The 24,614-nt window shown below is 40.0% G+C and overlaps 1 protein-coding gene, 1 non-coding gene and 1 pseudogene across 2 annotated transcripts; all 3 read right to left on the bottom strand.

Annotated features, from left to right (window-relative positions):
* Window positions 1–11,645: 11,645 nt before the first annotated feature.
* Window positions 11,646–12,416, bottom strand: LOC146928800 (uncharacterized). The gene has a single exon (XM_085707126.1). The coding sequence runs from the start codon at window positions 12,414–12,416 to the stop codon at window positions 11,646–11,648; it is 771 nt and encodes a 256-aa protein (XP_085563252.1).
* Window positions 12,417–12,470: 54 nt separating this feature from the next.
* On the bottom strand, window positions 12,471–24,614 carry LOC146928798 (uncharacterized; annotated as a pseudogene).
* Window positions 14,878–14,984, bottom strand: LOC146928799 (small nucleolar RNA R71). Its single transcript, XR_015009195.1, has one exon. It is a non-coding gene; the product is annotated as a small nucleolar RNA R71 (small nucleolar RNA).

The raw sequence follows: 24,614 nt of genomic DNA, 5'->3' as shown, positions 1-24,614 counted from the left end.
GTTGGCAGAGACATAGACATAGACATTGGATTGAGAGTTGAAATTGAAAAAGACATTGGAAATTGGAATTGGATTGAGACATAGACATTGACATTGGATTGGAGAGTTGCAATTGACATTGAAATTGGATTGAAATTGGATTGAAAAATCGACATTGGCATTGGATATTGACATTGACATTGAAATTGGAGATTGACATTGACATTGACATTGACATTGGATATTGACATTGACATTGAGATTGGATATTGACATTGGAGATTGTCATTGAAATTGGAATTGACATTGGAGATTGGAAATTGCTTCGAATTGACATTGAATTGGAATTGGAATTGAGATTGCTTCGAATTTGACAGTTGACATGGTTTGGAATTGAGATTGGAAAGTTGAGATTGCATCGAATTTGACAGTTGAAATTGGATTGAATTTGACATTGGAATTGAAATAGAGATTGAAATTGAGCTTGACAGTTGCAATTTGGATTGAATTGAAATTGGGTTTTGAGTTGGATTGAAATTTGAAGTTGGAAATGCAGCATGTATGTATGGTATAGCAAGATTACTGGATGTATGAGCACATAAAATGCATGATTATGCATGTATGAATGCTTGAAATGCATGATTGGTTTGTAATTTGACGAAGGAGTTTCACAACGGCAGACGAAACATTGGAAGATTGGGCACGTAGTGGCTCGTGCTGCAACATATTCACAGGGGAAAACCTCTTTGGAGATACCGTCATTGAGACGTATCAAAACCATGGCTGAGGGCAATAAAACTTGTAAAGGAGGGACCCTTGGAAGGTTCTTGGATACAGGTCGCCGTTGCTAGGCGTGTCAGTGCTGGGTAAACTTTGGATGTTCGCATCTGTGGTCAATGCTTTTATATCCTTTTCATTCTTTTCATTTTTCAATCCCACTTTTGCCTGAACCGCCCTTTCGGGTTTTCGATTCACCGGGGAATAAATTCTTTTTATTGCCCCATTTTTGCCTGAATTGCCTTCATAGGTTGTCAATCAGCGGGGTGCTCATTTTTGCCTAAGCCGCCCTTTCGGGTTTTCAACTTAGCGAGCTTTTTATTTTCATTTTTCATCATTTTTTTTTACTTTCATTCTGTTTTTTCATTCTTGCCATTGACCACAGATCATCCTGGGGAGTAACCTGCTTGTAACATGTATTGAAATAGACATTGACATTCATTTATTCATGCATGTTTCATTGAAATGTACCATGTTGCTCAGGTTTGCTTTCAAAATAGACAGAAAGAGATTTTTCAATTTTCAAAAATGTTTGCTTCAGACATTGACGTCATCAAAATAGAAAGAAAATACTTGTATATAGCATTGAAAGTAGGAAGAAAAATAGAGTTTCAAACAATAGAAAGGCTCAAATTGATGTAGAAGAGTGAAAGTCAGCCAAGGACATGACTCCACGGATTTACAAAGCTTGGAAAATGGTAATTTTATTGATTGGTGATACATTGAACACGATGACCGCTACATTTCATAGAAATTTTGAATTCACAAGTACAGGAGCTTCTGACGAAGACGACCATTGACAGTTGCAGATGCCCCAAGGGGTGATGGTGATTTGCCAGATATATTTACTTGCCTTTTATTGTCAACCTCATTTTTGCATGAACCGCCCTTTCGGGTTTTCGGCTCATCGAGGCGCTCATTCTTGCCTGAGTTGCATACAATCTCAGCGAGCTCTTTCATATTCATTATTTTTGTCCCTAACTTTTGCCTGGATCGCCCTTTCGGGTTTTCGATCCACCGGGAAGCGCATTTTTGCCTAGGCCGCCCTTTCGGGTTTTCGACCTACCACGCTGTTCTTTTCTTTTTAGACAAAGTATTTCTTGACTATATCGGCATTAACAGGATTTGGAAGCTCAACACCATCCATGTGTGTAAGGATCAAAGCACCACCAGAGAAAGCCTTCTTGACAACATAAGGACCTTCATAGTTAGGTGTCCACTTGCCCCTTGGGTCGGGTTGCTGACTTATCCTCCTTTTCAATACAAGTTCGCCTTCCTTGAATTCTCGAGGTCGGACTTTCTTGTCAAAAGCATTCTTCATTCGCACTTGATGCAACTGTCCATAAGCCAAAGCATTCATACGTTTCTCTTCAATCAGATTCAATTGGTCATACCGACTTTGACACCATTCAGCCTCAGTTAATTTTGCTTCCATGATTACTCGAAGAGATGGAATCTCCACTTCCAGAGGGAGAACTGCTTCCATACCATACACCAAAGAGAAAGGAGTTGCCCCGGTTGAACTGCGCACTGTAGTACGGTAACCTTGCAAGGCAAACGGTAGCATTTCATGCCAGTCTTTGTAAGTAGTGACCATCTTCTGAACAATCTTTTTGATGTTCTTGTTAGCGGCCTCAACTGCACCATTCATCTGAGGTCTATAAGGAGAAGAGTTGTGATGTTCAATTTTGAATTCTTCACATAAAGCTTGCATCATGCTATTGTTCAGATTGGAGCCATTGTCAGTGATGATTTTATTGGGAACACCGTATCGACAGATGATGTTATTCTTGATAAACTTCACAACCACTTGCTTGGTCACATTTGCATAGGAGGCAGCTTCAACCCACTTGGTGAAGTAGTCAATTGCCACTAGAATGAAACGATGTCCATTGGAAGCCTTTGGTTCAATTCTTCCTATCATGTCAATGCCCCACATAGAGAAAGGCCACGGGGAAGAGATAACATTGAGGGCATGTGGAGGCACATGAATCTTGTCAGCATAAATTTGACATTTGTGGCATCTTTTAGCATGTTTGTGGCAGTCACGCTCCATAGTTATCCAGTAATAGCCGGCTCTTAACAGTTTTCTTGACATGGTGTGACCCGAAGCATGGGTCCCAAAAGTGCCGTCATGTACATCATGCATCAATTTCTCAGCTTCTTGTTTGTCAACACATCTCAGCAGAACCATATCATAGTTCCTCTTGTATAGGATTTCTCCGTCCAGAAGGAATCTGCTAGCCCATCTTCTTAAAGTCTTTTTATCCCTGTTGGAAGCACCAGGTGGATATTCATGATTCTGCAAGAATTGTTTGATGTTGTAATACCAAGGCTTTTTATCATTCACATCTTCATCAGCTTGATCTGGCATATTTTCAATAGTAAACACATGAGCGGGTCTATCAAGGCACTGTACTTTGATTACAGGCACATCATTCCAGTGATTGACACGAAACATGGAAGACAAGGTAGCAAGAGCATCAGCCATCTGATTTTCATCCCGAGGGACATGGTGCAACTCAACCTTGGTAAAGTATGTCAACAGACGTCTTGCATAGTCACGGTAAGGGATCAGCTTCTCATGATGAGTCTCCCATTCACCCTTTATCTGATTAATGACAAGTGCAGAATCTCCATAGATATCAAGGTGCTTAATTCTCAGATCAAGGGCTTCTTCAATGCCCAAGATGCATGCTTCATACTCAGCTATGTTGTTTGTGCATTCAAAAGTTATTCGAGCGGTGAAAGGAATGTGATGCCCTTGCGGAGTTACAATGATGGCCCCAATTCCTTTACCATAAGCATTAACAGCACCATCAAACACCAATCCCCATTTGCTATTGGGATCCGGCCCTTCATTGATCAGTGGTTCTTCACAGTCTTTTGCTTTCAGATACATAATCTCTTCATCAGGGAAATCAAACTTAATCGGCTGGTAGTCATCAAGAGGCTGACAAGCAAGATGCTCAGTAAGGATGCTTCCTTTGATTGCTTTCTGAGCTTTGTACACAATATCATATTCAGACAACAACATTTGCCAACGTGCAATCTTTCCAGTAACAGCAGGTTTTTCAAAGATGTACTTGATCGGATCCATTCGGGATATCAACCAAGTTGTATGATTCACCATGTAATGACGCAGGCGTCTGGCAGCCCAAGCTAGAGCACAACATGTCTTTTCAAGCATTGTATACCGAGTCTCACAGTCGGTGAATTTCTTGCTCAGATAGTAGATAGCATGCTCTTTCTTACCAGTCTCATCTTGTTGTCCGAGAACACAACCCACAGAATCATCTAACACTGACAGATACATAATCAAAGGCCTTCCTTCCACTGGTGGGACAAGGATAGGTGGCTCTAACAGGTATTCTTTAATGCTATCAAAAGCTTCCTGACATTCATCATTCCATACAACAGGCCGATTCTTTCTGAGCAATTTGAAAATTGGTCCACAGGTGGTAGTCATGTGAGATATGAATCTTGAAATATAGTTCAGACGTCCGAGGAAACCTCTGACTTGCTTCTCAGTTTGAGGGGCCGGCATTTCTCTGATGGCTCGGACTTTGTCGGGATCAACTTCAATGCCTCTTTGACTGACAATGAAGCCTAGCAACTTTCCAGATCGTACACCAAATGTGCACTTGTTAGGATTCAACCGCAGCTTGTACTTTCTCAATCTTTCAAACATCTTTTTCAGATACACCACATGCTGCTCTTCATCACTTGACTTCACAATCATATCATCAACATATACTTCAATCTCTTTGTGAATAATATCATGAAACAGGGTTGTCATACCTCTTTGATAGGTAGCACCAGCATTTATCAAGCCAAACGACATCACTTTATAACAGAACGTTCCCCACGGAGTGATGAAGGACGTCTTTTCTCTATCTTCAGGAGACATTCGTATCTGATTATAACCAGAGAAACCATCCATAAAGGAGAACACTTTGGATTGAGCAGTACTGTCAACAAGCACATCAATATGAGGCAATGGGAAGTTATCTTTTGGACTAGCTTTGTTCAGGTCTCTGTAATCAACACACATTCGAACTTTCCCATCTTTCTTTGGTACTGGTACGATGTTGGCAATCCACTCAGGGTATTCAGCTGTCATGAGGAAACCCGCATCAATTTGCTTTTGCACCTCAGCCTTGATCTTAAGAGCCATGTCTGGACGAGACCTTCTCAATTTCTGTTTGACGGGAGGACATTCAGGTCTTGTCGGTATCCGATGTTCCACAATCTTGGGATCTAGACCCGGCATATCTTCATAAGACCATGCAAAGACATCTGGATAATCATGGAGAAGCTGAGTGATCTTCTTTTTCACTTTTGGCTCAAGTGCTGCACCAATCTTGATCTCTCGCTTGTTCTCTTCAGTACCCAGGTTGATAAGCTCAATTTCTTCCTGGTGAGGCTGAATGGTTCTTCTTTCTTGCTCAAGCAGTCGAGTGATCTCATACGGTATCTCTTCATCATCATCCTCATCTTCAGCTTCATATACAAGGAATTCAAAATTTGGAGGAACCATAGGGTCATTGTGTTCAACGGGTTTATTGTGGTTCAATCTGCATAATATGATTGGGATGATTTTTAGAAAAATGTGTTTTTTTTTCATGCAGATTTTTGAAATTAATAAGAAAATACAGATGTTTTGGTTTTTTCTGGCATTACCATTATTTCCAAGAAAAAGGCACTAAAAATTAAAAAACAAAGAGTCGTGAGAAAGACGACAACTTTTATTGATAACGGCAATGCCGAAACAAACACGCCCTTACAATGATATCACTTCCGCCTTGGGCAGAGCGAAAGGATTGTTATTTTGAAAACAAAGAAAACATGAGCAACAAGACACATTACATGGAAGCATGCATGACTAAAGGAACATCAATGGCTTCCCAATTTCTCACGGTGCCTCCTGGTATAACAAATGTAGGCACGTGGCCTCTTTCATCAGCATCTTCAGTAATAGCATTAATAAACCCATCACTGTAGAAAGTTCTTGTTGAAACACCAGAGGTTGGGGAGAATCCAAGGCCCTCTTTACGCTTGTTTTCCAAGATCTGAATCACTTTGCCCCAGCCAGCAGCTTGCCCTTCTTGAACAGCTTTCTGGGCATCTTTCAATGAGGCCATGCTAGCACTAGCTCTCCGGGGTTCTGCACCTTCAACAGTCAAGCCTTGAAACGACGTCCCTTCAGCGGACCCTGCTTCAACACAAGAGAAAGATGATACTTGGCTAACTAGATAGGCTTCTTCACCATGTACAGTGACGATCTTACCGTTCCTCATGAACTTGAGCTTTTGATGCAAAGTAGAAGTTACTGCCCCAGCGTCGTGAATCCACGGTCTTCCGAGGAGACAGCTGTAAGAAGCATTGATGTCCATGACCTGGAAGGTGATCTGGAATGTCTCAGGACCAATGGTAATTGGCAAGTCTACTTCTCCGAGAACATCTTTGTGGGATCCATCGAAAGCCTTAACCAGATAGCTGCTACCCCTCAGAGAGATTCCATGATGACTTAATTGCCTTAGTGTAGACTCAGGCATTACATTCAAGGATGATCCAGTGTCCACCAACACATTGGATATCATGTCAGACCTGCAGTGTACCGAGATATGCAGGGCCAGGTTGTGGTGTTTCCCTGCTTCGGGGAGTTCATCGTCACCAAACCCCAAGTTGTTGCAAGCAGTGATGTTACCCACTATTCCATCAAACTGATCCACAGAGACTTCATGATCGACATAGGCCTGCTCAAGTACTTTCATCAACACTTTCCTGTGAGCCTCTGAGCTCATGAGTAGAGACAGGATGGATATCTTTGACGGAGTTTGCAGCAGCTGGTCAACGATCTTATAATCACTCTTTTTGATAAGCCTCAGAATCTCATCCAGATTAGACTCTTTAATGGGCTGGCCCGAGGGGCTGGCATTCTCTTCCTCAAGGTTAGCCATGTTTCTTCTCCTGTACAATCTTGTTTGATGAATTCTAGCCGGTTGGTAAACCTTACGAGCACGAGCCACCTTTCAGACTGCGGCGGAAAAACCAGGAGACAATGAGCACGGGAAGCCATTTGTGACCGATGAATGATGCATATGATGCATGATATGCAAATGCAAAAAGACTCTTTTTTTGTCAGAAGACTTGTCAAAGTGGTTGTGAACATCACGGAGAAACACGGTTTTATTTGAAGATCTTGAGCAAAACTAGAAGTTTAGTTGAGATGGTATCACTTGGTGTTCACATCCGTGATGTTCAAAAGATGACTTGTCTAAGTCCTCCGATAAATGCATGGAAAAAAGTTTATGCATGTATGCATGTATGCATGATTATGTTCAAGTTCGGAGAAAACATGGTGGGTTGAAGTTCAAAGTCGAGGAGTCATGGGTGGACACGGTGTCCGGTGAATCTAGGGCTTTAGGATAATAGTAACCGGGTTCTAAAAAAGGTTCCCAAGTTGCAACCTCTCCGACGTATATCACGGTGTCACGAGACAACACTCGCTCCATGATTATCCGTGGAAGGTCTAACTTGAGTGTAGTATCGCGTGACGACTAAAACTCGAGACAACACTCGGTTTAGCCTCCGCACTACATCCTAGAAAATGGCCATGGATGGGTTTGGTTATCTACGGTTCATAGCGTCATAGAACAATTAGAAGTAAAGTGCCTAAACGCGACAACACGCGCCGACAACATCACCCCTAAAATGCCTTAGCTATGTGGGATTGATCGCATAATCCAAAACACGAGGCAACCCCCGGAATGAATTGTCGATTATATCCCTCCTAAATTCTAAGTTCACTCAGCCCGGGTGCAGGACTTTTGATATTCTCACCCCACACGTTTGCGAGAAATTAAACATTTATTCACATAGGAAAGCAAGTAAAAGAACAAGTAAAAAGAGCGCAAGCGTGGAAATAAAGACTAGGCGTAACTCTCGAATCTCCCCAGTGAAGTCGCCAGCTGTTTTATCTTGGTTTTCGGGTGTCAAACATTGATTACGTTTGAACCTTTTAAACCAGTGATATCTTATTTTTTCTTGGGAAGGGAAAAAGTAAGCAAAACCCTTGAGAATCGAGGTCCGGGAGTTGTTTTCGCTACGGGAAGGTGTTAGGCACCCATAACGACTATAGTATCCTATAGGAACCGTCTTTAATTTCTACGCGCGCGCTTTATTTTTAAATGCTATTTTGAAAGATGATGTTAAACCTAAGAATATTCTAAGTGAAGAATTGGAGGGAGAAGAATGTGTTTGAATTTTTATTTTAGTTGAATTGAAGGAATTTTGTTCCTTGCCTACGTACCCGTTTAAGGGATCAAATCCACCGTAGTTCTCTCTCAAAAATGTTTTTGTTTTTGTTGGTTGATTTTAAGTTCGAAAATAGGATTTTGAAGAATGGAGATTGAGAGGCCTTGAAGGCATGAGAATTTAATAAAAGAGTGGGGTTTGATTAGTCATTTTGCAAAAACAAGTCAAAGTATGATTAAAGTTTATTGAAATTTGATTAAGAAAATGAAAAGGAAAATCAATGGGGTTTTGACCCCAAGGTTTATTGTAAAAAGATTTGAGTGAAGTTTGTTCATATTTTTTGGAAAATGATTTTTCTAAGTATAAAGCCTAGACATTCATCTAAACATGCAATCCTAAACATACATCTAAACATGCATATTCTAGCTATATACCTAAAGTGGTGTGTGTGCATGTGTCGGTGCTTGTGTCGGTGTACATTATTAGAGTCCATTGTCCTTTACATCATACCCTAGATACATTCTATGGCCTCTTTGCCAAGAAAATTAAAAGTGCATAAAGGAAAATATTACAAAACTCCTAAATGTTTACATTCTAACTTTGGTACAAATTAAATTGCAAGAAAGAAATAGAGATGAATATGGGATGAAATGGAGATGCTTATGAAATGATGAAACATGAAATGAAAGGAGTTAGTAGCACATGACAATATCAAAGGAAATAAAGCAAGAGAAACACTAGAACATAAAGGATAGAAAATGAGTGCAAACATGGCTAAAATTTGTTCATAGAATGCAAGAACCATATGACCTATAATTCTCACATTCCCATGCATTTTTTAAAGGTTTAGAATCAAGTCTTGGAATGGGAATTAAGGCAACATGGTTTACTTGGCATTTTAAAACAAAACTTTAGGCATATTTGCATTATTACACAACTAACTTGTAAGCTAAGTAATCAATCAAGATTCATACTCATGCAGCAATAACAAGCACAAACAGTGGCTAAACTTCTATGGAATCAAGTGGCATAGGTCACCAAAATTCATCAAGCAATTTGGATTGAAATCAAGCAAAGTTTCACTCATTTTTAGCACAAAATATGACAAAAATAGCAAGAAAATTAACACCTTATTTTTTAACCAATTTTAACATGTGAAAATTATCACAAAATGCTACAAAACTATCAAGAAACCTATATGAATTTTTAAGAATTTTTTTTAAAGTTTTTTGGGCTAAAAATTACAAGAAAATTGCTAGTTTTAACAAAAAAAATAAGAAAAAAATGCTTCAAGTGCTTTTCTCAAGTTTTAGCACAAAAAAAGTCACCAAAATGTAATGAAAAATATTAAGAACACATTAGAAAAATTTTAGGATTTTTTATAAACAAATTTGGGCAGACAGGGGTGCAAATACTAAAAGGCAGTGTTCATATAGCACAAAACAAGCAGGGGCGAAATCCAGTAAAGAAAAGAGACCTAGGCCCAAAGCCTTGATGGGTTCTGGATCGCAGAGAGACACAGGAGCCATAGGATTGATCCAGGGATCCAAACCCTAGATCAAACGGTGGAGAAGAAAAATGGAACCGGTTTGGAGATGAACCAGCCTGGTTCAGATGAACCGGCTTGGTTCACCCCCCCTATATAAACATGTTTATACCGGTTTGATCATTCTTCTCATTCGTTTCTCTCTCTAAGTTTCCTTAGAGAGAGAAGCTCCTTCTTCTCTCTACATCTTCATCTTCAAACTCACGTTTCCTGGAAAGAACGAAGAACAACGATGAAGATTCCGGCGGTGGTTAGGTTTCCGGTGACGGAACCACCGCGTCGGAATCTTATTTCTGACTATTTTTGAAAACCTTTTACATCAATGTGTTCGTTCTTCCTTCCTGAGTTCGAAAACCTAAACCGTTTTTCCTAAAGATCACTAGATCAGTGTAGATCTATACTTGAAATTAGGGTTTCGAACTGTTTCAAAAATTTTTTAACAACTTTCGAAAGAGGCTTTCACGTTCTTGTTCGATCTACACTGATCAATGAAGAAACATCACTTGCACAATTGAAAACTGAGAAATAACGGTGAGTTTGGGGTTTACCTCTTTGGATTCTGGAGATTCGAACAAAGATCCACGCAAATCTTTTGGTAAGTTGTTGAATCCGAAAATAAATCGGCGTTCTTCCTTCTCTTCTTCACAGGTTTGATTCTAGTTCTTCGATCCTCTTCTTCTCTCTCTTGATGTTTTCTTTGCGATCGCGTTGAATTCGTCAGTTGTGGATGGATTCACGCTTGAATTGCAATGAATCAACGTTCAATGATGAGGATTCTCTCAGAGAACCACTGAGAACTTCAAACAATTCGTAGAAACTCTGTTGAATTGGACATGCTTTTTGCTTCGATTCTCTGGCAATTTGTGTTGATTCTAGTGTTTTTTGATGAGAAAATCAATGGAAGATTGATGCGGTGGTGAATCTGAGAGCTTGTGGTGGTGAAATTCTGTTATGGTGGTGGCAGAATTCTGTTACGGTGGTGATGGAATTCTGTTACGGTGGTGATAGGGCTTTGGAGAAGAGAGAGAAGGTTGTTAGGACCTTCTCTGTGATGATGTGTCGTTTTTTTGGAATGGTGATCATTCTGACTTTGACTTGAGTTGGCAGGGCTTTATAGGTGCCATGTGTGCCATTGGACGAATAGGAAACTGCCACCTGGACTTGGACTAAGGTTCGAAGAAAATGACTGGATTTGGACTTGGGCCTTTTTGCAATTTTGGAAAACCTGAAGGACTGTTCTGCAAACGAAGGAAACTAAAGGGACAAAACTGAAAAAATGGAAAAGAGGACTTAATTGCAATTAAAAACTTAAAAAGACAATTGAAATAAAAAGGACTATTATGCAAAAAATGTGAAATTAAAGGTCTAAAAAGAAAATTAAAAGGGACTTGAATGAAATTTTGGACACTTTGGACTTAGAAAAAAAAATACTAAAAATAAAATTGGAATAAAAAATGGTAACTTGACTAAACGTAAAGTGAAACGTCTAAAATTTGACAAAACGGACTAAAATGAACCAATGGCCTAAATGAGGTACTTTAAAGTACCTCTCTGCCGAAATTTCGTGTGAAATGACCAAAACGCCCCTAGGGCTAAAACAACTGTAAATGACTCAGATACGAATTTTAAAATGGATTTTTAACAAGGAATTGAAGCAAAGACTTATTCAAGCAAAATTAACAGACTCAGAGACAATTTTTAAGATTTAAACAGGGTTTTAACACATGAAAAGACTAAAATGCCCCTAGGGGCAAAACTGACCCAAAATGACTTCAAATGCAATTTTTGGAAAGGGTTTTGACATAGAATGAAACAGAGACTTATTCAAACTACTTGAAAGGACTCAAACAAAATTTTAAAGATTGGAAGAGATTTTGACATAAGAAATGACTAAAATGCCCTTTTTCCCTGAATTTTGCAAATAAAATTGAAATAAAATGCAGAGACAGATGTAATTGATCAGAGACAGTTCAAATGGCTTGAAATGCAAGAAAAGAGGAAACAAGTATTTTTAGGTCCAAAATTAGGGTATAACAAAGACAAGAGGCAATTTTTACTTACTTTTCATGGCAATAATACACGCTCAAGGTAAACTGTACGACATCTTTTGCACACAACCACAATCTTCCTTACCAAAGCCGAATGTCTTGGAGCATTTCAATTCATCATAGATAAATTTCAATGCGCGTCTAGATACATAACCCTCCAACTCTCTCATCATATTGATTTTTTTGTATTTGTGTTCTAAGACAGTTTTGTTCCTCCCAAAACTTCCTTGTATCTCACCAAATTGCACGGCCAACATCTTGTGTATTTCATCCCAACATGATGCCAAATCACCCACGCTACTCCTCAAATATCTTTTCAACACTCCATCAGCCAATTCAACAATGTTGGTGGTTCTACACCCTAGATGCAAGACTTTGAATTCCGAAAATGGCATGCATACCTCTTTGAATTTCAACAAATTATGTGCATATGATTCCTCCGTAAGAGATTCGACCAACTCTCTCCAAGCGCACACGAATTTCTCAACAACATCTCTATTCTTCTCCTTGTCCTTCTTCAATTGTTTCTTGTCAACTTTTGCATCCTTAGGAGGCTTTGGTTTAAATTTACGATCCGTGATGCACTTAGCCCTTACATTCTTCCCAATGTGAAAAAAACAAAGCATGGTGTATGTTTTAGGGAAAACTGTGCCAACGGCATTCATCAAAGCACCCTCCCTGTCGGCGACAATCACCTTAGGCATGTTGTCTTTTGAGGACAAAAGACCTTTCACCATCGTAAGTGCCCAAGTAAAGTTCTCTTCTAGTTCAAAGTGAAGAAAGGCGAAACCAACGGAATACGTCATTTTTGTAGAGGTGCAACCAACTATCTCAAACAACGGCATTCAGTAGTTGTTGGTTTAGTAAGTGCAGTCCATGACCAAAACAGACGGAAAAGTGTTGAACAATTTAATTGATACCGGATGAGCAAAAAATATGTCTTCAAGAGTGGTTTCCTCACTATTGCATCTTGTTTAATAGACGTATTGATGCTCCACTAACTTCGAGATCAAGTATTGCAACTCCATCATGTTACCTCTTAGCCCCTTGCGCCATCTTGTTCGCACGTTGTACACTTGCTTGATAGTTGTCACACTTTCTTTTTTATTTTGCTTCAAATTGGTGAGAATATTCCGAGGCACCGCCAAGCTCTTTGTCATGTCGATAACTTTTTTCTTCTCCTCTGCACTAAGTCTACCCTCAAGAAGGTGTCTGGATAACTTTTACTCCAAGTCATGGTTGTGCATTCCACAAAGCATTGCAAGCCACCAATCATTTGTATCCTTATCAAAGAAACCTTTCAACCTAAACGGACAATTACATTTCCTTGAGCCGATGCCTTCAAGGTTCTGTTTCTTCCTCGTCTTAGGTGGCTTGTATATCCCACTGATGACACTAGGTCACACCTTACTTTTAGAGCATTTTTTATTGTAATTCCAATGGAGTTCAGGTGTTGTTGGCACAAGATAAAGGCTACAAAGAGCAGAATTCATACTTGAAGGAAGCCTGAAATCGTACTCCGATTTCAGAGCATCGTAGCCCGATTTCATGACCTGATGGGAAGCTGCAGCTACGTAAAAAATCGGGCTCCGATTCTTTATTATCGGGCTCCGATTTGAAGGAGCGTGTGACATTAATTTGACTTTTAATGAAAAATCGGGCTCCGATTTTACACATCGGGCTCCGATTTTGGCGAACCCAGAACTGAAATTATAAAAGCCAAGTTGTTTTATGTGGAAGGGGTTCGCAATTTTAGAGAAGAAATCGTACTTTTGGAGCGGGATAACTGAGAAAACGGTGGAATACCACCAAAACTCATAGCCGGTCATCAATTTTCATGTAATGATTTCTCTTTTGTATTTGGTTATTTATATTTTGATCATGAGTAGCTAGATCCATTTTGATTAGGTCAATAGATGATTCTGCACTAGCTTGCACCAATTGTAACCTGAAACTCTTATCGTTTTATGAATATTAATCTAGTTTATTCAGTATATCGTGTGCCTAATGCTTTTATGATATTGACACTATATAATTGATCTTAAGGTTTACTTGACTACTGACAATAGCTTGTAACTCAGACATAGTTATGCTGTTCAATCTAACGGATAATCTAGGGATAGAGAATTGTTAGGTTGTGATAATTGGATTAACGGAATTCATAGCCTTTGATGATTATAGGTTCACCTAAGGAATTAGGGAATTATGATTAGATAAGCGGACTTAGGATCAAGGGATTGACCTAAGTTACTTTGTTAGTTCGTCGTTGACTTTGTAATATTCATAAGCATAAGAATCAGGTTGCTCGTAAGTGAAATGCAGATGAATCGAATGACCTAATCATCTCTCTAAATTGTTTTTAAACCAAAGTTACTTTCTTTGTTGTTTCGAATTATCATTGCAATCAAACCAACTGCCTAGGGCAAAACCCCGATTTACACATCTTAACAATTACATTCTTGTTTAGTAGAAATCATAACAGTCCCTGTGGATACGAATTATTTTATTACTTCGATATAAGTTAGTACACTTGCTAAATTTTCTATCAAGTTTTTGGCGCCGTTGTCGGGGACTGTTGATTAATTTCAACGAGGCAACAACGTTAATTGTTAAGATTTCTGTCATTTAAATTTTGTCTGTATTTTTTTTTTTAAAAAAAGAAAAGCTATTTTTGTTGTGGTGCAGTGCTACTAAGGTATTCTTTTGCTGTGTATGCGAGGTAGAATTCCACCTGAGGACTTGCAGTTCAATCCGGAGATCGAAAAGACCGCAAGAGCTAATCGAAAAGCAGTTCGGTTGGCTAAATTAGCTGAGAGTACAAGCCAAGGTTCTTCATCAACAGAAAGTCAGGACGTTGAATCTGAACCTGAAGTCATAATCATGGGAGAACCACCACCACAAAGACCTATGATGGGGGACTATGGATTGGATGCCAACCGTGGCCATCTAACTCATGTCTTTCAACCAGCCAATCCAGTAGCTTTTGACATCAAGAGTTCTGTCCAACAAAACATTAAGGAAAACCAATATGATGGGCGCGATGATAGAAGCCCTCATGAGCACCTTAGCCATTTCCATGAGACTTGTCAGTTTTGTGTGCCCCCTGCTAATGTCACCGAGAGCCAAAAGAAGCTGAGACTCTTCCCTTTTACTCTAACCGATAGAGCCAAAGACTGGTTACTGTCCATACCTAGTGGAACCATTCAAACTTGGGATGAACTCGAGCTTAAATTCCTTAAGAGATTTTTCCCGATGTCAAAATATTGGGAGAAGAAACATGAGATCACCAACTTTAAACAAGGGGAGGGTGAGACCATGTATGATGCTTGGGAGCGTTTTAACCTTTTGCTTAAGAGATGTCCTTCGCATGGCCTAGATGAAAAGTCTTATCTCCAAGTCTTTACCGAAGGGTTAAATGCCAACCATAGAATGTTTTTAGATGCTTCAGCCGGTGGAAGTATGAGAACCAAAACTGATCATGAAGTTTGGGACCTGATAGAGAACATGACCCAAAATGAGCATCGAGCTGAGGCTGAGAAAAAAAAAGAGAGGAATGTTTGAGGTGAGTGATAATACTGCCATTTTGGCTAACCAAGCAGCCATGACCAAGCACCTTGAAACTTTGACCAAACAGGTTCAAGCCATAACAATGGGGCAAACACAACAGGCCCAAGTTCAGCAAGTGCAACAGAGGTGCGATTTTTGCCAAGGGGATCATCCAAATGGTGAGTGTACCTTAGAGGGATCTAGTGAGGAAGCCAACTACATGGGCAATTACCAGAAAAATAATCCCTACTCTAACACTTACAATCCTGGATATGCCAAACATCCTAATTTGAGTTACTCCAGCACAAATACCCTTAACCCTCTTCTTCCTAACCCTCAACGCCAACAACCGCAGCAACAACAAAAGCCACCAGCAGCTTGGGAAGAGGCCATGACCAAATTTATGCAAATGACTCAATCCAATTTGGAAGAGATGAAGGCAAGCCAGGAAGCCGAAAGGAAAAACAATGAGGCAGCCCGGAAAATGTTTGAAACACAAATTGGGCAAATGGCGAAACAAATGGCTGAACATACAAAAGGGGGATTCTCAGGCAACACTCAAGACAATTCGAAAAGCAATGAGAGCTGCAAGGCCATTGAGTTGAGAAGTAAGAAGGTGTTGACACCTTTACCCCCAAAGGTGATTAAAAAGAATGAAACAGTTGAGGTAGAGGAGGATGAACAAGAAATAGTTGAAAATGATAAACGCGTAGTTGAAAATGAACATGAAGAGAAAAATTCAGAGGGAGAAAAAAATAAAGAGGGAGAAAAAAGTGAGAAGTTGATTGATGAGGAGTCTATGTTGAGGAAGACGAAGAGCCAGCTCCTTGAGGAGGGTGAGAAGAAACAAGTTGTCCCTTCTTATGTGAAATTGCCTTATCCGCATCTATGAAAGAAGAAAGAGAAGGAAGCAGGCCAATTCAAAAAGTTTATGGAGCTATTTTCTCAGTTACAAGTGAACATTCCTTTTAGTGAGGCCATTGAACAGATGCCGTTGTATGCAAAGTTTATGAAGGACTTGCTAACCGGAAGAAGGAAACCTAGAGATGGTGAAAATATCGCCTTGTCAGAAAATTGCAGTGCCATCCTTCAGAAGAAGCTACCTCCTAAATTGAAAGACCCAGGCGCTTTCACCATCCATTGCACTATTGGGAAGGTGAATGTCGGAAGAGCATTATGTGATTTGGGGGCTAGCATTAATCTGATGCCGCTCTCTATGATGAAAAAGTTAGGATGCGGGGAGCCTAAACCAATAAAGATGACTCTCACACTAGCTGATCGTTCTATTTCTCATCCTTATGGAGTGTTGGAAGATGTATTGGTAAAGGTAAATGAGCTGATGTTTCCTGCTGATTTTGTTATTCTAGACATGGAAGAAGATGAGGAGACACCTTTGTTGTTGGGAAGACCTTTTTTAGCAACGGGAAGAGCCTTGATTGATGTTGAAATGGGTGAGTTGATACTACGGTTTCAAAATGAACAAGTTGTATTTAATATCTTTGAGGCCATGAAGCATAGGAATGATCATCCTCAGTGTTATAGGGTTGATATGATTGATAGCCTAGTTGATGAAACAAATCAAGAAGAAACTCCTGTGCAACCGTTAGAAAGAGTGATGGCAAATTCGATTGAAGTTGATGAGAAGAGCACTAATGATGAGATTGATGAGTGTGTGCAGCAGTTGAAGGCATTGAAAGCTGAATCTTCAAGCAGAAAATTTGAAGTGCTAGAAGCAAAAAGTGAAGAGAAACAAGCTGCACCAGAATTGAAAGAACTTCCATCCCATTTGAAGTATGTGTTTTTAAGTGAAGATGCCAGCCATCCAGCTATTATAAGTAGCACCTTGTCCTCTCTTGAAGAAGAAAAACTGATGAGAGTTCTTAAAGAAAACAAGGCAGCTCTTGGGTGGCATATATCAGATTTAAAAGGAATCAGTCCAGCCTATTGTATGCATAAAATACATTTGGAGGCTGAATATAAACCGGTGGTCCAACCCCAAAGGCGCCTTAACCCCACAATGAAAGAGGTGGTCAAGAAAGAAGTCCTTAAGTTGTTGGATGCAGGCATGATTTACCCAATTTCAGATAGTGCATGGGTGAGTCCTGTACATGTGGTACCCAAGAAAGGAGGGATGACCGTGGTGGCAAACGAAAAGAATGAGTTGATTTCCACTCGGACGGTGACAGGTTGGAGGATGTGCATCGACTACCGAAGGCTAAATCAGGCTACTAGGAAGGACCATTTTTCGTTACCTTTCATGGACCAGATGTTGGAGAGGTTGGCTGGACAGGCCTTCTATTGTTTCTTGGATGGATATTCGGGGTACAACCAGATTGCGGTGTCTTCGGAAGATCAGGTGAAGACAGCGTTCACATGCCCGTTTGGTGTGTTCGCCTATCGAAGAATGCCCTTTGGATTGTGCAATGCACCAGCCACTTTCCAAAGGTGTATGCTGGCCATCTTTGCAGACTTGCTGGAGAAGAACATAGAGGTATTTATGGATGACTTTTCTGTTTTCGGTAAGTCCTTTGATGATTGTTTACATCACTTGGATGTTGTTCTTAAGAGATGCATTGAAACTAACCTTGTTTTAAACTGGGAAAAATGTCACTTTATGGTGACTGAAGGTATAGTTTTGGGCCATAAAATCTCTGGGAAAGGCATCCAAGTTGATCAAGCTAAAATTGAGGTTATAGAGAAACTTCCTCCTCCCATCAATGTGAAGGGGGTGAGGAGTTTCTTGGGGCATGCTGGTTTTTATAGGCGATTTATAAAAGATTTTTCAAAAATTGCTAAGCCCCTCTGTAACCTCCTTGTTAAAGAAAATGATTTTGTTTTTGATGCTGAATGTTTAGAATCGTTTTCTATAATTAAGAAGAAGTTGGTCACTGCGCCGGTAATCATTGCACCAAATTGGGATCTCCCATTTGAACTAATGTGTGATGCAAGCGATTACGCGGTTGGAGCAGTGCTTGGCCAACGCCATGAGAAATTTTTCCATGCCATTTATTATGCAAGCAAGGTTTTAAACGAAAACCAGGTTAACTATGCAACTACTGAAAAAGAGTTGCTTGCTATAATATTTGCTCTGGAAAAATTTCGATCATATCTAATTGGATCCAAAGTGGTTATTTTCACAGATCATGCAGCACTAAAGTTTTTGCTTACAAAGGGGGACTCTAAACCCCGATTGCTGAGATGGATACTCTTATTACAAGAGTTTGATGTGGAAATCCGAGATAAGAAGGGAGTAGAGAATGTGGTGGCTGATCACCTCTCCCGGTTGGAGAATGAGGAGGTTACTAAGAAGGAAAAGGCCATTGAGGCCGAATTTCCCGATGAGAAACTATTTGTGGTAGCTGAAAGACCATGGTTTGCAGACATGGCAAATTTCAAAGCAGGGAATTTGATTCCCGAAGATTTCACATATCAGCAGAAGAAGAAATTCTTCAAGGAAGCTAATTTTTATGTGTGGGATGACCCATACTTATTTAGAACTAACGCTGATGGTTTGTTGCGTAGATGTGTTGCAGGTGACGAAGTGAAAAGTATCATGTGGCACTGCCATAGCTCAGCTTATGGAGGCCACCACAGCGGTGAACGGACCGCAGCTAAGATCTTACAGAGTGGTTTCTGGTGGCCTACCTTGTTTAAGGATTGCCACGATTTTGTCAAACAATGCGATAAGTGTCAGAGAACAGGTAACATCTCTAGGAGGAATGAGATGCCCCTTAAGGGAATCCTTGAGATCGAACCATTTGATTGTTGGGGCATCGATTTCATGGGTCCATTCCCATCCTCCTACTCTAATCTCTATATCCTTGTCTGTGTGGATTATGTGACCAAATGGGTGGAAGCAATTTCTTGCATGGCTAATGATGCCCATACTGTAGTGAACTTTTTAAAGAAAAATATCTTTCCTAGGTTTGGAACCCCTAGAGTCTTGATCAGTGATGGGGGGAAGCACTTTTGCAATAAGTACTTGGAAAGTGTTCTTTCAAAATATAATGTTAAGCACAAAGTTGCTACTCCCTATCATCCTCAGACTAGTGGGCAGGTTGAAGTGTCAAATAGACAGTTGAAACAAATTCTAGAGAAGACAGTAGCATCATCTAGAAAAGATTGGTCAAAGAAACTTGATGATGCATTGTGGGCTTATAGAACTGCCTTTAAGACTCCTATTGGTTTTTCACCATATCAATTAGTTTACGGAAAGTCCTGTCACCTACCAGTTGAGTTAGAGCATAAAGCCTATTGGGCTATCAAGTTTTTAAATTTTGATCAAACTCTAGCTGGTAAGGAAAGACTCCTTAAACTAAATGAATTGGAGGAAATGAGGCTGCGAGCGTATGAAAATGCGCTAATTTACAAGGAAAGAACAAAGAAATATCATGACCGCAACCTTGTCAATAGGGAGTTTTATGCTGGGCAACCAGTTTTATTATTCAATTCGCGGTTGAAGTTGTTTCCAGGTAAATTGAAGTCCAAATGGTCGGGACCGTTCATAGTAAAAGAGGTGTCACAACATGGAGCTGTAGAGGTGATGACACCTGATGGTGAGAGGAGCTTTAAGGTAAATGGGCAAAGGTTAAAACCCTATCATGGAGGTGACATGCCCAAAGAAAGAGTGGGCCTGGTACTATCCGACCGTTAAAAGGTCGTCAGAAGTCAAGCTAATGACGGAAAACGAGCGCTGAGTGGGAGGCAACCCACTGTTTTTTTGTTCAGGTAATTTTACGTTTTCTTATGTGTTGAAAAAAAAAAAGTGTGGATGCAAAAGAGAAATCGTAGTCCGATTTTTAAATATCGGGCTACGATTTGCTGTCTCAATTAGAACTTTGCTCTCGTAAAAAATCGGAGTCCGATATCCCTAAATCGGACTACGATTTTTCTTACACAAAAAAAAAGGGGTTTCGGACTACGATTGTGATTCATCGTACTCCGATTTTTCGAAACTGAAAACAATTTTGAATCATAAAAAATCGGAGTACGATTTTAGGGGATCGTGCTACGATTTTGGAATATTCTGGCATCATGTTACCGTTACAAACGCTCATCGTACTCCGATTGTAACCATCGGACTACGATTCTGTTGGCCTATATAAACCTGTTTCACTCTCAGAACCGTACAAACTCATCACTCTAGCGAAGCTCTGCCCAATTTTCATCTTGAAACCGCCATTCATCACCTTCCACACAAATAACCACCCTAACTTCACTTTTCCACCACAAATTCTTCACCCAAACACTTTAAATCATCATAAACATTCTCTAATCCATACCTAACCCTCAAAGTCACAAAATTTCTATTACCCATTTCATCGAACACCTTCCCTTCACACCCATTCTTCACCAACCCCACCCAAATGGCTCGAACATCCAATAACACCGAAGTACAACCACGCAAACGCACCCACAATCAAACCAAAGCTTCATCATCTAACCCTCCACCACCCAACCAACCAGCGGACCAACCACCACCAACTCAACCACCACCATACAAGCGGTTCAAGTCAGACGAGGCCGAGGAAAGGTACAAGGTTATCCAGACGTTAGATTTTACTGGTGAGAGAGCATTTGATCTCACGAAACTCACGGGGTACATCACATTTGATAGAACGTTGAGAGAGAAAGGCTGGGAAGGGCTGAATGCGATGGTGAGCAAGACAAGTAATAAGTCTATTGCTATGGAGTTCTTTGCGAATGCTATTTGTGAGAAAGCAGGGAGTTATGTATCAACGGTTCGGGGAAAGAGGATTGATTTTAGTCCCCACGAGATCAATCGTGTTTTGGGGCTACCTGTACCAGCCATCTGTGATGTTGAAAGGAGAAGGATATCCGGAAATTGGCCTCGTGGTCAAGAGGAGTGGGATGAGTTACTAACAGGGCTGATGAAAGAAGGAAAGGGTTGGATAAGAAAACACCCGACGAACAACCCTCAGAGGCTTGATACTGCTGATTTACTCCCAATTCCGAGAGCATGGGCATCGTTCATTCTATCAACTATTGTGAGTACCTCCGCTGCAGCTGAGATGATACTAGCTCGTGCCTTTATTCTATTGGTGTTATTCTCTGAGCAGGAACAGATGGATGTAGGGAAGCTGATAGCCTACAACATTCATGACATGGTCCATAAAAACACGGCTTTGGGTCATTCTTGCCTGATCAACCTGTTATGCGAGAAGGCTGGTGTGTTAGCAGAACCGGGAGATGTAATTCTCAAGTCTCAAGTGCCTATCACCGAGTCTACAATGGCAAGGTAGGAGAAGAAAGTCACAAGAGTTCACCATCAGCAACACCAAGCACCACCGGAGGTGCCCCACCAGCAGCATCAAGCACCACCAGAAGCTGAATACCCTCCTATGCATCCGGCATTGGCTGAATACATCTATACCTTGGCAAATTGGATGGAGGAAGCATCCTCACAGCTTTACATTGAGCCGCCGCGTTTCTCAGAACAGTTCGCTGCGATGCAAATTCAGTACAAGAGGAAGCCGGGTCATTCTTACGAGAGGTTTGGTTCTCGAGCAAACATGCAGAATTATTTTCGGGTGACTAGAGAGAGAGCTCAGCAAAGGGAGAAAGACATTGAGGAGGATTACAACTATGGTGAAGACATGGACATTGAGATTGACTTAGCAGATGTTCCTTCGCAGTCAGACTTTTTCCCTCAGGATGGACAGCCGGGGCAACATGATGAGTGATGCTCACTTGTCGTTTCAGTAGTGTAGTTTTTTCTGATTATTTTTGATTTAGTACTCTGTATAATAAAAACTCATGTGTGATTGCTGCTAGTGTCTTGATGTTTAGTTTCCCCATGTTTTTTTTTTGTAATTGCATCGGCATTTGTTATTGATGAATTTTCTTTGATTTTGAAGTTTACCAGTTTTGTAGCATGAGGTTCCTCAATGGTTTGTCAAAAGTTCAAAGGAGGTAGAGCTTGCACAAGGATACAACGGTGAAGTGTACGGCAGTGTAAATGGTCACAACTTCCATAAACCTAAACTTGTAAGTTCACAGACCAAATTTTTATTTGTCAATTTCCACAAATATGAGTGTTCCATGCTGTGCTATTTCTAGGATTTGCAAATTTTCTTTATGTCGATTGGTTGCATCTCATAACACACTAAGGCAAAGTGCTTGTACCTTGAGCCTTTGAAGCCTACCCTTTGCATTGAATATTTCCATTTTAAGCCAACTTTGAGCCAATAGGTTAGACCACGTTGTTTCGGTGACAAACCATGTTACATGCCTAGAGCCTTAGGATATTAAACCCGATTCTTGTTGGAGTTATGCATTGTGTTGTATTGGCAATAATCTAAGTTTGGGGTTGCTCTTGGGATAGCAACTTTCTAAGTTTGGGGTAGGGGGTTTAGAGAACAGAATTTTATACTCTTTTGGAAGATCACTATGTCTCTAAAAAAAAAAAAATATGAATGAAAATCAAGTTGAAGTACAGAAAAAATCAACTTACAAAAAAAATATTATATAATAAATAGAGACTTTGTAATTATAAGTGATCTAAGAGCTTCATGGTGTTCTCTAAATTCCCAAATGTTTATGTGGTTCCAATTTGTGGGTTGTTTTCTTTCAAGAAGTAGCATAACTCCAAAGTTTTAAATTTTAACCTACTTCCCAAATTATCCTACCTTGTTTAACCCTGGCCCCGTTACACCTTGAAAGTCCTTAAAAGTGTGAAATGTGATGCAACTTTGATTGATGTTTAGAAGGTTTTCAAATTTTGGCAATATAGTATTGGCATGTCGACTGTGTGCATCCTGTATTCAAATTGTTGCGTGAAGTTGTGGGATGATGATTGACAAGCATGTTAGCCCTCTAATTGCTAACAAGAAGATGAACTTTTGACACTGCCATTGGTGAGGTAAATGCTATGTTACTGTTAAATTTCATTTTTAAAGTTTATTCCTTGAGGACAAGTAATGATGCAAGTTTGGGGTTGTGATGACACTAGGTCACACCTTACTTTTAGAGCATTTTTTATTGTAATTCCAATGGAGTTCAGGTGTTGTTGGCACAAGATAAAGGCTACAAAGAGCAGAATTCATACTTGAAGGAAGCCTGAAATCGTACTCCGATTTCAGAGCATCGTAGCCCGATTTCATGACCTGATGGGAAGCTGCAGCTACGTAAAAAATCGGGCTCCGATTCTTTATTATCGGGCTCCGATTTGAAGGAGCGTGTGACATTAATTTGACTTTTAATGAAAAATCGGGCTCCGATTTTACACATCGGGCTCCGATTTTGGCGAACCCAGAACTGAAATTATAAAAGCCAAGTTGTTTTATGTGGAAGGGGTTCGCAATTTTAGAGAAGAAATCGTACTTTTGGAGCGGGATAACTGAGAAAACGGTGGAATACCACCAAAACTCATAGCCGGTCATCAATTTTCATGTAATGATTTCTCTTTTGTATTTGGTTATTTATATTTTGATCATGAGTAGCTAGATCCATTTTGATTAGGTCAATAGATGATTCTGCACTAGCTTGCACCAATTGTAACCTGAAACTCTTATCGTTTTATGAATATTAATCTAGTTTATTCAGTATATCGTGTGCCTAATGCTTTTATGATATTGACACTATATAATTGATCTTAAGGTTTACTTGACTACTGACAATAGCTTGTAACTCAGACATAGTTATGCTGTTCAATCTAACGGATAATCTAGGGATAGAGAATTGTTAGGTTGTGATAATTGGATTAACGGAATTCATAGCCTTTGATGATTATAGGTTCACCTAAGGAATTAGGGAATTATGATTAGATAAGCGGACTTAGGATCAAGGGATTGACCTAAGTTACTTTGTTAGTTCGTCGTTGACTTTGTAATATTCATAAGCATAAGAATCAGGTTGCTCGTAAGTGAAATGCAGATGAATCGAATGACCTAATCATCTCTCTAAATTGTTTTTAAACCAAAGTTACTTTCTTTGTTGTTTCGAATTATCATTGCAATCAAACCAACTGCCTAGGGCAAAACCCCGATTTACACGTCTTAACAATTACATTCTTGTTTAGTAGAAATCATAACAGTCCCTGTGGATACGAATTATTTTATTACTTCGATATAAGTTAGTACACTTGCTAAATTTTCTATCACCCACTCCTTTCACATTGCATCGTCAAGTACGACCTTTTTAAAACGGATTTATCTATACAAACAGTAAATTCCCCTTGTCGACGAACCCAACCAAGTAACTCTTCTCGCTCTCTCCATCTTGCATTTGTTGTAAAAAATGAGGTAGTGTCACAAACTTTGCAAACAACACCGATAGGTACTGGTTTAGGATCTTCATTTTTACCAATGCGAGCTTGAAATGAAATCTTTAAACGGTTTCACATTAACGGTTGGTTTGACATCGTCGGAACCTACGCCGGAAGCTTCAATTTTGGCCGGTTTCGGTTCAACGTCATCACCCGCCACATTGTCAACCAT

The sequence above is a fragment of the Medicago sativa genome, chromosome 4 (assembly GCF_051527215.1).
Source record: "Medicago sativa cultivar Bolivia chromosome 4, Bolivia_mono, whole genome shotgun sequence".
NCBI classification, from domain to species: Eukaryota; Viridiplantae; Streptophyta; class Magnoliopsida; order Fabales; family Fabaceae; genus Medicago; species Medicago sativa.
The sequence above is the reverse complement of the archived record's forward strand: the minus strand, read 5'-3'. Positions and strand labels throughout refer to the sequence as shown.

Bases quoted from the DNA above. Each gene is read 5' to 3' on its own strand.
- LOC146928800 (XM_085707126.1), bottom strand. From the start codon at position 12,416: ATGACGTATTCCGTTGGTTTCGCCTTTCTTCACTTTGAACTAGAAGAG.